The sequence below is a fragment of the Populus euphratica genome, unplaced genomic scaffold, assembly GCF_000495115.2.
Source record: "Populus euphratica unplaced genomic scaffold, PopEup_1.0 scaffold5.1, whole genome shotgun sequence".
Lineage (NCBI taxonomy): Eukaryota > Viridiplantae > Streptophyta > Magnoliopsida > Malpighiales > Salicaceae > Populus > Populus euphratica.
Window position 1 is genome coordinate 1,920,406 of NW_011499848.1, and position 17,138 is coordinate 1,937,543.

General features: G+C 32.2%; 1 protein-coding gene and 1 pseudogene across 1 annotated transcript; both read left to right on the top strand.

Annotated features, from left to right (window-relative positions):
* The first annotated feature begins 5,093 nt into the window (after positions 1-5,093).
* GATL3 (galacturonosyltransferase-like 3) lies at positions 5,094-7,158 on the top strand. The gene has a single exon (XM_011010243.1). The coding sequence runs from the start codon at positions 5,487-5,489 to the stop codon at positions 6,513-6,515; it is 1,029 nt and encodes a 342-aa protein (XP_011008545.1). The 5' UTR covers positions 5,094-5,486; the 3' UTR covers positions 6,516-7,158.
* On the top strand, positions 6,826-16,289 carry LOC105119121 (serine/threonine-protein kinase STN7, chloroplastic-like; annotated as a pseudogene).
* The last annotated feature ends 849 nt before the right edge of the window (positions 16,290-17,138 follow it).

The window sequence follows — 17,138 nt, forward strand, 5'->3', positions numbered from 1 at the left end:
GGCACGAAAAAAAAATGATGATAACATTTTTAAATGAACAAAAATAAAACATAAAACTTGATTCAGTGATTGAATGTATTTAATAACCTTCGCTAACTTAACAATATAATTATAAAAAGAAAATGAATAGTAATAAGAAAAAAACAATAACTCGTCTTGCCAGTACATAAAAAAGTTTAAAAAGAACCTAAAAAATAAAAATTAAAAATTAAATTGAGTTGATCTTAGTACTTGTAATTTAGATTATAAAATTATGATTAATCTATAAAAAAACGTTAAAAAATTATAAAATAAAATTTTTAATCATCTTAAAAAACAAAATAAATAGTAACTAAAATATTGAAAATCAAATATGATAAAAAAAATCAAATGAGATAAAATAACAAGAGACAAAATTAAAAAATAAAATATATCAATAAAATAAACAATGATCAAATTAGAAAGAAAAACAATTAAGAGCAATCAAGTATCAATTAATAAAATTTAAAAATAAAATCAATTTTAAAATATATCAAAATAAAAATAAATATCAATAAAAAAATCAATACTAAAATGAATCCAAATACAAATTGATATGGCATGTTTATTTTTTTGAAGGGCAGACACAAAACCCAAGGTAAGAAAAGATGGAGAACGAGGAAGAACAAGGAAAATGAAAATTCATTGAAACTCAACCATCATGCCGTTGTATAAATGCACTTCACTAGTAGAAAAAGGATATTAAAACGCTTCATTATTGCTGTGAAAAGGCGGTATTTAACCTCTAGGAGACACATCACATATCGTCTAAAAAATACAGACGTGTCGCATTCTCTAGCACATGTTTATTTTTTAAATAATATTTTATATTTATTTAAATATTAAATTACCTTTTAAACAACTTACAAGTTATTCAAAAACCAGGATGAAAAAAAAAAAACCTCTAAATATCAATTTATTTTTAAAGTAATCCAGTCAACATGTCATGCTTCAGAAAGTTTTAGAAAGTTAAAAGAAGGAATTTCGTGTAAGTCCCCAGCCTATGTATCCTTCTTCAATTGCAATCATGAACAAATTTAACCCTGGACACCGGTCCTTTTCCGTCTAACATTACTGTGAATGTTTAATGACTTAATACACAAAGCTAAGTAATTTAGAAAGAAAGAACACTGATAGATATGGATGGGAGGCCCGGATCCAATTGAAAGATTTTATACACTGGAAATCCAATTTGACGTCCAATACAGAAGTTGAGGCCCCCACACGCATGTATAGTTGCCATTAACAGTTCTTCCACTTCACGTCGTCGCTTTACAAGCATGACCCATCTAAATGGACAAACCACACGTGAATTTGTGTTTGCTAAATTTAGTGTAGTTTTATCGATAACATGAAATGTTATATTTAAAGTTTAAATATTTTTAAAAATAATACGAAAAAACTACAGCGTAGTTATTAAACTCCACCCTGCTGATTAATTTAGAAAACACACAATCCAAAGATCCACTGGGAATAATTTTTATATTTTATTGAGAAAAAAATTAAATTGAGTTTTAAAAGCATGCCCGGTCAAACTTGATTAAAAAATTAATTAAATTAATATAATTTTATATTTATTTTAATTTGAGCGTGTTTGAAAGTATAATTATGATTATTTTTTAAAATATTTTTTATTTAGAAAAGTATATTAATAATATATTTTATTTTTTATCTTTTTAAATCAATACGTTAAAATAATTTAAAAATATCAAAAAATATTAATATAAAACAAAAAAAAATAAATTTTTTAAAACATAGTGCCACACAGGTGCGAATGTTGTGCCCTCTTCCTAAATGAAAAGGAAAATATTTTTAAAGATATGAAGATTTTTAAAGTTGATATAAATGTTGATGATATTTTTCAATTTTTTTTCCATGGTTAAAAGTATTTAGAAATATATATATTTAAAAGATTTCAATGACATATTATTCACGTTGATACAGTGTATTATGAGAAGTGGATTTTTTTGAACACTGCTCTCGAACTCCAGACATTAGAAAAATAAAAGTAATTTCTTGATCATGAATTGCTGATCCCTTGAAATCCAGACGGTTTTAGCATGACTGGAAAAGCGAGTACTTCAGTTTTGCACTCCAGGGCTCCAGTTTAGATTAAAAATTAAGAAAGAACTCCGAACTAAGCTAAGACTTTATTTTCTTTATGATCTATATAACTGCGATATAAATATAATAATTAATATATTCTAAAATATATTTGAATGAGAGGCAATTTTTCATAACTTATATACTTTACATGATCCGGTTCAAAATTAGTATAGATTAGAGATAACAATTTCATATGAGCTTAATAGAAATTAATACAAAAAAAGAGTTTTCTGAATAATTATTATATTTATTAGATAATAAATATAATATAAATATTTAAAAAATTGACCTCGGCCCAATCTGAAGATAACCATAAATTTATACTTTTGTATCACACACATACATGCATGAAATAAATATGTCGATATTAAAATACACTCGCAAAGCATGTACATTTTTAAGTTTATTGAAAAAAAACTGAAGAGAGGGGGCAATTTTTTTAATTTCCACCGCCCACTCCAGGTTGGTATTTAGTTTGAAATCTAGTTCATTTATTGTCCAGGCAGTGTTAAGAATACTATGTACGTGTTTGTATTTTTGCAGTGAAAACCATGATTTATAAATCTATAATTTTTTTCACTGAAAATTATTTTTTTAATATTTTTTTTATTTTGACGTGCTAATATAAAAAATAAATAAATAATATTGTTTTTACATATTCCTGAACCAAAAACAAGTTTAAAAAAAACTGTAATCATACTATAATTATATTCTCAAACATTTTTTATATTATTTATTAACTATCTTTTAATTATACTATAAAAATTATTAAATGACATGGTGTTTTTAGTGTATATGTATATTGTTTATTCTTTTACATTTTATTATAATTTTTTTTTAACTATTAATTTTTTTAATTTTTTTTATCAAATTAAAAGATAATTAAATTAAATATATTGACTAGGGAGAAATTGAAAGACACAAGACTAAAGTAAAAAAATATAACATGAATGGATGATGATTTTAAAATTATCACAAAATATTCACTTAAGCACTCAGACTTCACATGCTATATATTTTTATATTTATTCAAGTCAATTTCAATACATAAAATAATTTAATTTGTATTTTTCTAGTTCATAGTTTGAGAAAGAATGATAACATCGCTAAATGTGGTACATAGATAAAAATATTGTTGACATTAATTTTAATAATTAAAATAATCAATTTTTATATTAAATAATTTTTTTTAACCATGAGGGTTTAATATAGGTGTTTATATATATATATATATATATATATATATATATATATATATATATATATATATATATATATATATATATATATATATATATATATATATATATATATATATATATATATATATATATTATCTCGAGAGTGATTAAAAAAAATATTTGAACTAAAGAAGATTTCAATTTCGGAATTGATTTCAAGTTTGAAGATGAATTTTTAAAGTCATTGAAGAATTTATATCTCATATCCAGGATATTTTCTAGATATATTGGATAAAAAATAATTCAATAGTAGATTTTTAAATAAAAAACCCTGCAGCTATGATTTTTCAGCTACTATATCATCTTGAATTTAGGCAAAAGTCAAACGATGTATTGCTGGATTTATTTTTTTACAAAGATATCATGGCATCTTGTGGGCTTTGAAAATGAGCTAGCTCTAGTGAACCAGATGGTTTTTTATATGTATTTTTTAAAATAACTTGTAAATTTAATCAATATCCTTTTTCTCTCACTTTTTATTTACTTTATATTTTTAAAAAATAATAGTTGTTTTTTAAAAAAATTGTATGTATTTAATTTCTAAATATATTTCTCCAATTCATGTTTATCTTCTTTATGTTTTATATAATTGAATTTTATTTTTAAATAGTGGTTGTTCTAAATATTTATTCTTAGATATTTTTTATAATAAGGGTAACATTGTGATAAATTTGTTTTGTTTTAATCTTATTCCATCAATTCCACGTGTTTATATATTTTTATTATTATTTAATTAAAAAATTAAATATTATGGTCTGCTTCAGCCTCTTTTTTTTAAATATATATTTAATTATCATTAATAATATTTTTTATTGACAGTGAGTGTTCATGATTTTGTTTAATTATCTTTCTGTATAGTTTGTCCGATTTAAATTTGATTTTTTATGTGAAATACGTGTTAAAAAAACTCACACATTTAACTTTTTTATTAAAAAAAACCCAGGTCGAGGGAGAGCGGGGTAAAATAGCATTTGAAGCTAGAATCCAGAAGCATTAAAAGGCATTAAATTCACCGGATCAAATCGATGAATGAATAATTCTCAGGATCCAACAGCGTTTTCCCTCTCAGGTCTCAAAAGAAACAAAAATCTAATGGTATAATGATGTCTAAAGTCTAGTAGGAAGCTCTTCGGGCAAGTATCCTTGGACTCGGCTTCTGCTTGATCCCTACACACAGCCTAGATTGACCTACCTACGGCTCACTCCTCCTAAGACAGCATGTGAAGTCACTGTCCAATAAATTAATGTGGATTATTTATATTAAAATAAACCAACGGTAACTAATTTTAGTAATTTACGGGTGTTTGGATGCCTAATTTCACAGCCTAGTACTTAAGTCCCACGAACATCGTAAATCTTCATCGTCTATTTACAGCCCATCTAATCCGATGAGTATCAAAGGACAGCCACGCCCAAAAGAACCAAAAAAATCCGATTGATAGAATATCTAACCCATGTATTTCTGGTATTCTTTTAATGTGGTTTTGATATTCCTTTATATTTAAATGATGACTAAGTATATATGCAATATGTAATTTATTAGATTTGGTTTATACAAATCAAGATTGAATTATACAAATTGATTTTCAGACCTAACAAAAATTTAAAACATATAACCAAAGAAATCGAATACCAAATAAATAAATTAATTAAATAATGGTGGGTTCGTTTGATTTTCTTTTTTTTTAATGGTTAGTCGAATTCTAATCTTAAAGAATTTCTTAATGCCCATCCATCCATCCATCCATCCATCCATACATCTAGCTTTCTTTTCAATCTAACATGTCCACGAAGTAGATTCTCTAAGCATGCAAGGCTCATTAAATAAATAAGGGGTGAAGGATGTCAAGAATTCAGGATCAAATATCCATCAAATGATACGGCTTTCAAAATAACTCAGCTAGTCCATACGGTGCGATAACCAGCACGGGATGAAAACCCCAGGTCCCTGACCCTCAATCACAAACAAAAACAAGGGAGACGCGTCTTTGCCAGCCTGGCTTTAGCCCACACATCCTACATTCTCACTGAAGATACCCAAACTACCCCCGAACCACTCTCTCTTATCACCATCTCCTCTTCCCAGTATACTCTACTATCACTCACCAAGATTCAAACACCATGTCAATCCTCTCCATATTTCTCTTCCTAAACGCCGTCGTCTTTTCCGTACACGGCTTACCAAGCACAGAACCCCCCGCTTTTAGAGAAGCACCAGCATTTCGAAACGGCAGAGAATGTCCCAAAACGACGTGGCTCTCATCACCCAACAACTACCACGATCCTTCCATTATTCACATTGCAATGACACTCGATGCCACCTATCTCCGCGGCTCAGTCGCTGGAGTCCTATCAGTCCTCCAACACGCCGCCTGTCCTGAAAATATAGTCTTCCACTTCATCGCCACTCACCGTCGTGCAGACCTCCGACGCACAATCACCTCCACATTCCCTTACCAAACCTTCCACCTCTACCACTTCAACACTGACCTAGTCAAAGGTAAAATCTCCTCCTCCATTCGCCGGGCCCTCGATCAGCCGTTGAATTACGCGCGTATTTACCTCGCAGATCTTTTACCGATGTCCGTGCGGAGAATCATTTACTTCGATTCTGATTTAATCTTGGTGGATGACGTGGCAAAGTTATGGAACATCAATTTAGGTGCACACGTACTTGGTGCACCAGAATACTGCCACGCGAATTTTACGAATTATTTTAATTCTCGATTTTGGTCCAATTCAGCGCATGCGGCGTCGTTGAGAGGGAGGAGAGCGTGCTATTTCAACACGGGGGTTATGGTGATTGATTTAGGGAAATGGAGAGAAGGGAAATACACGGAAAGATTAGAGTACTGGATGAAAGTACAGAAGAAGTATAGGATTTACGAGCTGGGTTCGTTGCCTCCTTTTCTGCTTGTTTTTGCTGGTGACGTGGAGGGTGTTGAGCATAGATGGAATCAACACGGGTTAGGTGGTGATAATCTTGAGGGGTTGTGTAGGGATTTGCATCCTGGCCCGGTTAGTTTGTTACATTGGAGTGGTAAGGGCAAGCCATGGCTTAGGCTGGACTCTAAAAGACCGTGTCCGTTGGATTATTTATGGGCTCCTTATGATCTTTATCGTCATTCAACATTGTTTTGTGATAGCTAGAGATGGTGCTGAAATCTTGATCAGGGGTTGAGAGTTTGTGTGTTTGAGAGAGAGAGGGAGATTATTCATTGTCAGGGTGTCAGGACAAAAGTTTACGAGGGAATTTTTGTCTGGTCTATGCAAGAGTTAAGACCATCAGGGGGTTACGGCCGTTAAGGGGAATTTAACGGCTGTGATTTTGTGGAAAAAGGAGTGTTGGTTTACTTTAAAAATTGTAGAGGAAAGGTGAGATCTTTGGTTGGATGTCACGGGGATTGATGATGGTGGTGGGTGGTTGCGGTTGCGGTTGCTGTGGGTTTTACCATGGAAAATGGCTTTCAAGGGGGTTTTGGAATTATTGCTTTTGCATAGTATAATACGAGTGGAAAGTGAAAGAGGTATTGCTAAATACCAATAAGGTGTGTCCACTTTCTACAGTGTTTGATTAATGTTTGTCCGCCGATAAAATTTGTCACCGTCGATGTGGGGCTTAGACTGTCGGAGGTAATGGATGGCATTATTTTGGCTAGTTGTTTAATTTAAAACCAGTTTTTGGAACCTTTTCTTTTCTTCTTTTTGTTGATTTGCTGATCAACCAAAGCTTTCAAGTTTCAGGCAAGGAAAATAAAGAGAAATTGAAACCTCCTTTTCCTGCTGTTTCTAATTGATTCCGGGCAGGGTTTTCCTATTTGTTTAACTTGTTAAACAGTGAATCTAGCACGCAGAGGTCAGATTATTTGATCTACTCTATTTTGTTTTTTTGAGAATATAATGACCACGGGGTTTATATCACTTGTGCACCGCCGATGCCGCAATGCTTAAAATTAGGCTCACGGGGTATATAAGATCAAAGTTATGATAGGTCGTCATGCTCAATCAATGAATCAACTATCCAGCGCTCAAATAAAATTTGCTTTCATCCGGTTTTTCATTCGAGCCCAAGCATATCATACGGTTACTGATTTGTTCTTCTAGAAGTTCTGAATGAACAAGTTTAAAGTGCTCATCATCAGATTCATTAGTTAGTTTAAGGGTATATAAATAAATATTGATTTTTTCTTGTCTAAATCTGATATCTAAAAGTTCACTGCATCTGAACTAATTCGGTCAAGTAAGGATAACCAGGATAAAGCTCTTCTGGCAATAGTATTTTCTATTTATAAGACTCAAACTTAAAGTTCTATTTAAAAAAAATAAGCGTCGAAACACTTTAACCAATTACCATCTATATAAATAGTGAATTCAATTTATATAATTAGTCTAGAAGTCAAAGATAATCCATTTTCTTTCAAAGAAAAAAGACTTCTTCTTCTTCTTTAAACACGAGTATTTTCTGTAACTAAACATAGCTTCATGATACTCCCATCCTAAAAAAACTTGCTTCTCAGGCGTTATGATTATCCAAACCCAAGCTTCCGCGTCTACCAATCCATAGTAGTTTTGAAAAGACATTAATCATAGGAGAGTTTTTCAGTAATCTCATCAAAATATAATAAAACCAAAGTTGGAAAATTCGTATTCATAATACAAAAAGAAGAGAGAAGAAAATTATGCAGGATGAGTGTATACCTTCTACTCTCGATGCAGGCAGCCGCGCACTGTACTGGTAACTAGAGATATGGGAAAAAGAAAAGAAAAGAAAAATGTTTGAACTCGCGTGGATTGAATTTGAGGTTCACGTAAGTTTACCTCCACCATTGATGGACGCTGCTGCATTTTGCTAGAAAAAACATCAGAGTGGGGATCTTACCATATAGGGCAATTGAACGTGTGTTGTTGAAGAAGATTAATCAAAGAAATGCCAATTGGCACGAATCAGTTCTGAGAACAGCACAAAAGGGCAATTCGAAGGCAATTATGGACCCCAAATATTGCTATAAACGGTTTAGAATATGGAAGCAAACAGAATGGCACCACCCCACCCTGCAATCCTTCAACACACTCCGTGCCTACGCAGCTCTGAACTCTTGTTTTTCTAGTCTCAAAAAATAAGACCAATCACGATGCCAATGTAACAAAGAATTCAACCATAGTTTGAACCGGGTTGTTTCAGTTTTCATGGCTTATTTCTTGCCTTGCCCTTTTTCTATGGGCTCGGCCCTTTAGTAAGTTAGCTCTCGTCTTCCCTGGCACCCGAGTAGACTTTGATTGCTCAGATAGATAGACCCAAAAGGAAAAGGAGAAACACCAGGGGTTGGGATTGTCTTTGACCAGCCTTGTAGAAACCAAATATCTTTTTCTGGTATTTTCGAGTTAACCATGACCCACTTCATGTAAAATAATTTGTTTTAAAAATATGTTTTATATGAAAAATATACTTTTTAAAAATATGTTACATTTAATTTCTTAACTATGCAAATAAAAGCTACTTGAAAATTTAAAATATGTTACATTTAATTTCTTAACTATGCAAATAAAAGCTACTTGAAAATAATTATTTGATATTTATCTATATGAAAATAAGAGTTACAATGGGGAAAAAACAATAATTAACTAATGGTGGAGCCCATGGGGAAAGATAATTTCATAAAATGTTTTCATCTCTTGATAACTATAAGTTGCTTTCTTTTGTTTCAATTTATTTTTTCCTTTTTGGATAAAATAAATGTTTTTTTAATAATCAAATTTTTTCAAGGGAACAAAGTATAAGAAAATAAAAAAAATATTTTACTGAAAATATTTTACATGAAATAGATTACCAACTTCTTAATTAAAGATTTTTTTGAGAGTCTTTTTTTATGTGTCTCCTTAAATTTGATAGAAATCAAGATAATATATTTGATGTAGACCCATTGCTGACATTGACCAAATTTTAATAATAAAGTGTTTATTTATTTATGAGATATTATAAACAAATATTTTAGAATAATGTGCATTAATTGCTAAATGACAGATTATGCATACTAGTCCAACTAGCTTACAGATAAGCAGAAGCCTAGTCTAATTGTGTTTACAAGTTTTCATGTGTCATTTGTGGTGTAGGTTGCTCTTTTGCAACTTCCATCCTCCCAAACTGTTATTATCCACACAAAAATACATGTGATACTTGTCATTATAAAAGCAAGCCTAAAAAATCAAGGGAAAACAAATTAAAGAAAGAAAGGAGAGAGACCAATGGTCAAAATTTGAAAAAGATGATTCGAGTAAAATTGTTATTTTTTTAATAATGTTTCTATTTCAAACAATCCTTTTAGTTTAATACGTTGTGACATTTGAAATCTTTCTCTTATCAATGGTTTTCAGTATTTTATGTTATTTATTGATGATTTCTCATTTTAACTAGATATATTTTCTTAAATATCGTTCTAAACTACCACAAATATACATCACCTTTAACAATATGGTTAAAACTCAGTTTTCTTGTGCCATAAAAATTCTTAGAACAGACAATGCCATTAAATATTAAGATTTTTCCTTTAGTTCTTGAATAAGCACGGTATTGTGGTTCAATATTTTTGTCCTCATACCTCACAATAGAATGGTAGAGCTGAATGAAAGCATCGCCATATTCTTGATTCTGTACATGCTTATCTAATTTCAACATTATGTCCTGAAATTTTTTAAGGGAAAACGGCTCTTAATGCTGTTTATACTATTAATCGGCTCCCTAATTCAATTCTTCATAATTTATCTCCTTTAAAAAAATTATTTGGTCAGCCTCCTAACTATTCCGTTCTTAAACCTTTTGGATGTGCTTATTTCGTGCTTTCACAACCTTATGAACATACAAAATTACAATCTCGAGTCCGTCTGTGTTGTTTGCTTGGTTATAGGGATGAACACAAGGGGTTTCGATGTTATGATCCTATTTCCAATATATTACGCATCTCTCGTCATATTCTCTTTTAGAAAGACATCATATTCTCTTCTCTTTCAAAGTTTCACCACTCTGTCCAAACTGACTATTTTTTTTCCATCAATTCCTCCATTGATTTGTTTCTAAATCCTAATCCAAGCAATTCTAATGCACTTACTGATAACTCTTTATCATATGATCCCTATGAATCTGTATTAGCTGTTGATCCTGTACCTGCCACTTCACCTGCCAATCCTCGTCGTCGCTCCACTTGGGTAAGAGAAACTTCTCATTCTCTTACAAATTTTCATTGTTATTCTGCTATTGCTACTCTTCATGAGCCTCGATCTTATCGGGAGGCAAATACTAACCCTCTTTGTCAGTAAGCTATGAGTAAGGAACTTTAGGCTTTGGAGAAAACTCATACTTAGGACTTAGTTGATCTTCCTCCTAACATGACACCTGTTTGCTACAAATGAGTTTACAAAATTGAGACACGTTTTGATGGAACTATTAAGCATTATAAAGTTTGTTTGGTTGCCAAATGATACACTCAAGAATATAGTATAAACTACAAAGAAACTTTTGCTATTGTAGCTCGGTTAACATCTGTTTGTAGTCTATTAACTATTGCTGCAGCTTGAAAGTGGAAACTATTTCAGATGGATGTTAAAAATGCTGCGATTTAACAGAAAAAGTTTATATGTTTCCTCCTCCTGGTTATCATGCTCCTCATAAAGTTTGTAAACTTCAAAAAGCTTGTATGAATTAAAACAAGCCCCTAAGACTTGGTTTGTCAAATTAAATTCCACTCTTGCTTAGTTTGGCTTTCTTTCTAGTTCTCGTGACTCTACATTGTTGATTCGACGAACTAACCGTGATGTTATTCTTCTATTAATATATGTTGATGATATGATAATATTAGGAGATTTGTCTAAATTGAGACGAGTCTCTCCAAAAATAATCTCCTGAACAACAGTGTTTAATAAAGGAAGTGGATCCCAATGTAGAACAGAGGCTTAAACAGATTCATATTCAGGTCGTAGAGCCATGAGTACCTTAATAAGATGCAAGTGATCCTCACTGATGTTGGTTTGAGATATTTGATTCCAAATTGGTTGGACTTGAGCAAGAAAATCATTAACAAATTGACATGATCCTTGTTTGAGACTATGAAGTGTAGTCCATAACTGATAACGGTAGGCAAATCCAGTGGTTTGGTATCGATTAGCCAGGAAATCCCATATTTCTTTTGTAGAGTTATAATCTGCAAACTGTATGTGAATGACTGGTACTAAAGTGTTGTGGAACCATGTAATAATCTGATGATTTTTACTATCCCAGTTCTCCAAGCGATCTGCAAACTTTGTATCACATTCATCTTTCTTTTTGGTTGGTTTAATGATATCTTCAATAATAATACGCCACAACTTACAACTAATTAAGAAGCTTTTCATTCCTTGAATCTCAAGATTATAGTTTGAACCAAACAAAACAATTGTAATGGGTTGTGAAATATTAGGTTTCTCCATGACAATGATAGAGAGCAAGGCACACGACAGTTGTAGACTCCAATAATAATTTCAGAGAGGTGTTTGTATAAATGCCAAAGAGAAGTAGAAACATATTATTTCAAAGACATAGAGACCATGGAAGCATATGAGAAATTTGAATTTAGATTGCTATGATACCATGATAACAAAGATCAAAGAACAATAACAAAGAAGGGCTGCAAAGAATTATGTATGTATTATTCGAATAACTCACTTGTACAGAGATACAACAACTATATATATATATACATGAGAATATGAGTTAGTTTAGGAATGAAATATGACAGGTACATTTGCTTGATATGGTTGCAAATATTGTGCAAGGCGAATTTCCTACAATCAAACAAATCCTGTGTGGATGTTCAATAATCACGTTAACATGATTTATTTGTTTCTTAAAGAAATTAACTTTGAAATAAATTGTCTCATTGAGTCTAATTTAGTATTTTGACTAAAATTGTAGTGGTTAAATATTACAAAATTATTCCATCACATTAATTTAACCAACTTCTGCACCTTTTTGATTAGTTATCCTGTCTAAGCTAATATATTCATACCTTCGAATCCTTTGCAAACATCAGATGTTTGTAGAGAGTTTTTCCGTTAATCATTTCTTGAGATGATTGGATGATTAAAAAGGAAAACTAATAAATTAATTCTTTTGGTGCTTTTGATGTTTTGCTAATGGTTTGTGAGTGCTGCACATGCACCTTAGCTATCAATGTTTAAGAATGTCTCAAGGATATTAACATAGCACATTAATTTGTGGTTTTTAAGGTGCCTTATCAGAAGGAAGGTAACTTGGTATTGAAAAAGGCTACTAAATACGGGGCAGTGGAAATTTGGATTAATGAACGGGTTTGAAGAGCTTGTGCAAACAGCTGTGCTGTTTTTGTGTACGGATTTCTTGAGGTGCTACTGTATTATGACTGCTACCACCATATAAATTAAGGGTATCTTTATCTCAAGAATTAAGAAAATCAAGCTGATAGCTCATGTTATTTTACATTCTGTTTCTTTTCTTGTGACTTGAATTACTAATATGGAACTGCTTTCAGAGTTCTTCAAAGAAAGGAGCTGAATATTGGCTCATATGGTGGTACAAAGGAGAGGCCACACTTTATGATTTTATGTAGAGTAAAGAGTTACCTTATAATGGCGGTACATCCTCTCAGTTGCCTTCTTCATTTATTAACTCACCACTTATATTTTAATTTTTTATGCTTTGGAGGGCTTTCTTTGAGATCTTTGTAGTTGCAATTGCCTAACTCCCCGTTTGTATTTGTGTTTCAAAAGCGTTTTTGAAAAAAATTAAAATTTTTTATTTTTTTATAAACTTTAAATTAATATGTTTTTAGTATTTTCAAATCATTTTGATATGCTGATATCAAAAATAATTTTTTAAAAATAAAAAAATATCATTAATATATATTTTGATATAAAAAACTATTTAAAAAACAACTATAACTATACTTCCACATAAATCAGTTAAAGACTGATCCTTCCCCCTGGCCCACAACAACTCTCAGTCTTCAGTTGGTATAAGGTTTCCTGTTGTTGATGTAATGTCATAACCGGTGTTTTATATCATTGTATTTGGCATTCTGAAAAGGAAAAAATATCATTTTTTCTCCTCTTAACTGATTCTTGGATATAGTTGGTTTGGACTTGATTGCACTAAGCTGCTTCAATTTTAAATCGTAGCTTATTCAGATTATCAGCACCAATTTAAGTAAAATATTACATACATGGTCAGGTAGAAACAATGATACTTGGAGAGGCTCAGGACTTGCCTAAGGGGCAGGAGAGGGATAACAGAATCATTAAAGCTATCATGAGACAACTTTTATTTGCGCTGGATGGTCTTCACTCAACAGGAATTGTGCATGGGGACATTAAACCGCAAAACATTATTTTTTCTGAAGGTAATGACATCAAGATTTCTTCTAAACATAAAAGGTTAAATTCAATCTAAGATCTAATGATTCATATTTTCATGTAAAACTGGAGCAGGGTCTTGTACATTTAAGATCATTGATCTTGGAGCTGCAGCTGATTTGCGAGTGGGAATCAATTATATTCCAAAAGACTTTCTTTGGGACCCGAGGTACTTTCTTTCTCACAATGCAACAACAGCTACAATTCTTTCTCGCAATGCAACAACAGCTACAAGATAATTTGGTGATAATTTTATGAAGGTTAACTATATGATATGTTGAATCTCCAACTTCTTCATGAGTAACTGGAATTTGTACAGAGACTCGCGCTGATCAATTCAGTCTGAATCAAGCTTGTCATCCATTTCATATTTCTGGAATTTCATTCTTCAAGTTCCCAAGAGGAGCTTTCCTTTTCTCATGTTTTATGTAACTTTTGAATTCCTCTATGTACTCTCTCTGTCTATCGCCATGGCACTTCACAAATCAGAAACAGGCATTGTTAACTAAATTTTTTAATATTCAGATGGTTCTTCAATTTTACATCATTGTCTGATATCCATAGGTGCAATTGACATACAGCATCTAGTTTCTTCACATGATTTCTGCTTTCCAATCTCACCCGGTATGCTATCATATTTTATTCACGATCCATCCTTTCTCAGATACGCTGCACCAGAGTAATACATCATGAGCACACAAACTCCATCCGCACCCTCAGCTCCAGTGGCAACTGCACTTTCCCCAGTGCTTTGGCAGGTGCAAATACCAACCACAATATCCCCTAATTTGACTGTCATGAGCCTGGAATCCTCTCTCAGTGAATTAATCTGTCTTCTGATGCTTTTGATGAACAGATGAACTTGCCTGATAGGTTTGATATTTACAGTGCTGGTCTAATCTTCCTAAAAATGGTGAGTGAAAATTGCTGAGAAACTATAGTTACCATGTTTAAGTGCTGAATACTTTGATTACCATGCATCCGTTCGTACTTGGAGACATTAAGCAGTGAATTTCATATAAACAATTCAAGAATGGACAGTAATTTAATTATTTTAGATTACATCCTCCTAAACAGCTATAACCGCAGAAAGGAATCCTTGTCTTTTAATATTTGAGGGTACTATCTGCAGAATCATGCATAGACATTTTCAACAAGAGTACTGGAACCGTAAATTATGGGTGCAAATGAAACTTGGTGGATGCTGTCTCTGAGGGAAAGAGAAACGAATTTTGCATTTAGGTTAGCATTGGTTCAGTGTTGCATTGATTTACTATTTTAAAATATGACAACAAGAAACTGTTTGAAATGTTCTTATTTATAAATTAAGATTTTAAATGCACTGAAGGTCTAATAAGCTGATAGCGTATCACCAAACATGAGTAGCAGGTCATATGCCACTTTCAATTGATCAAAATTGAACAAGCTGGTTGTGAAAAATTCAAATATTCAGCTGGTCACACTGCATATGAGAAAGTGTCCTTTAAGCATTAGCCCTTGAAATAGAAAAATATTAGCAATTCATCCTTCTTCATGAGGTTAATTTGGTCAGTCATAACATATGGCTAGTTTGGACTAATTGTGATCGAATTTTTAGCTGTTTTCAACTTTTAACACCTCCTCTTACAGGCTTTTCCTGGACTCCGTTCTGATAGTGGGCTCATACAGTTCAAACGTCATTTAAAACGATGTGATTATGACCTGATTGCATGGAGGAAAAGCGTAGAGACAAGTGCCAGCTCTGATCTTTGAAGGGGTTTCGAGTTATTGGATTTAGATGGTGGGATGGGATGGGAACTTCTAACTTTGATGGTCCGATATAAAGCAGAACGAAGAATAAGTGCAAAAGTCGCTTTAGCACATCCATACTTTGATAGGGAAGGACTATTAATTTCGTCCCTCATGCAGAATCTCAGGCTGCAATTATTTCGAGCAACCCAACAGGATTATGGAGAAGCTGCCACGTGGGTTATTCAGCTAATGGCAAAATCTGGAACAGAGAAGGGCGGCTTCACAGAAGCTCAACTTCAAGAACTCAGAGTTTGTTTCTGAACTAAAATAAAAATTAATCTGAACTTGATTGTTCACTGAGAAACCTTTGACAATTGCGGTTCTGTATTTTTAGGAAATACAAGAGCCGAAAAAGAAGGCAAGCCCTAAAAGGAATGCTCTTGCTTAGGTTCTTCGGCTGCAAAGGATGATCTTAGAAACCTTGAATGAGAGCATGGATGAGCTTAACCAACGAAGGAAGAGCCCGTGGTGGAACCGGTGGATTCCAAGGGAAGAATGAGAACTGTACATGGAATTCTAATTAAACTTTGTTTCTGCATTATTATATGTGACTACTTTGGTGGAATAGAAAATCAAGTTCAAAGATGAACTTAGCTGGAATCTTTGGAGAAACGTAATTGTAATCTTTTGACCGCACGTGCAAGCTCCTTCGGGAATGATAAATTTGATAGGAAGGATTTGATTAAATGAAGTGAAACTGCCGTGAAGCATTCTAAAGTCTTCACTATCCCTGCTCAAGCACTTGAATATTCAGACACTATCTGGGCACGGCATTTTGAATGCATTTTTCCGTAGAAAAACTGAATCATGATGCTTGCTTTATAGTTTAAAGAAATGGGAAGCGAACGTGCGTTCTCAATATTGATGATTATAGGAGAGAAGTAGGGATACTGCCATCGAGCATCGACCTTTTCAATTTCTTTCTTTTATCACCGCTTTTGACAGCTTCAGATCGGGCCTATGCCAATTCTGTTAAGGTTCCTCAAATTATTTTTTTAGATTAACGTGGGTGTTCGGGCCAGCTTGCGCACACCACGACTAATTCCACGGGCCCTGAAGTTAACGACCATGTAAGCCTCCAGTGACCATCATATGAGCAACCAAGAACTCGAACCTGAGATTACAAAGAGAGCAAACCTCTTGATCCCAAGTCCTTACCACTTGACCACCACCTAGATGGTTTGATTCCTCAAATTATTATTTTTACGGGATCTTGAGAAGTATGTTGTGCAGGAAATTAGGATTATGTTTGTTTTTTAAAAAATAGTTTTTGGAAATTATTTTTTAAATTTTTATATATTTATTTGATATTAGAAAAGTTAATTAATAAAAAATAATTTTCAGAAAAATTTAGTTTGATTTTTAGAAAAGTGATTTTTTAGAAAATTTGTGCAGAAAATACTTTTTAAAAATTATAAAAAATTTAAAAATATCATATTATTTGATAATTATATAAAATTTAGTAATTAGATTTTTTATTGCTATATATATTTTGTTTTCAATATTTATTTTTTAATTTCATCTCTTAAAATTTAATTTTTATATTAACTTTGTTCCTTATTTTTA

What these genes read in the sequence shown, in the direction of transcription:
- GATL3 (XM_011010243.1), top strand. Translation starts at nt 5,487, where the DNA reads ATGTCAATCCTCTCCATATTTCTCTTCCTAAACGCCGTCGTCTTTTCC.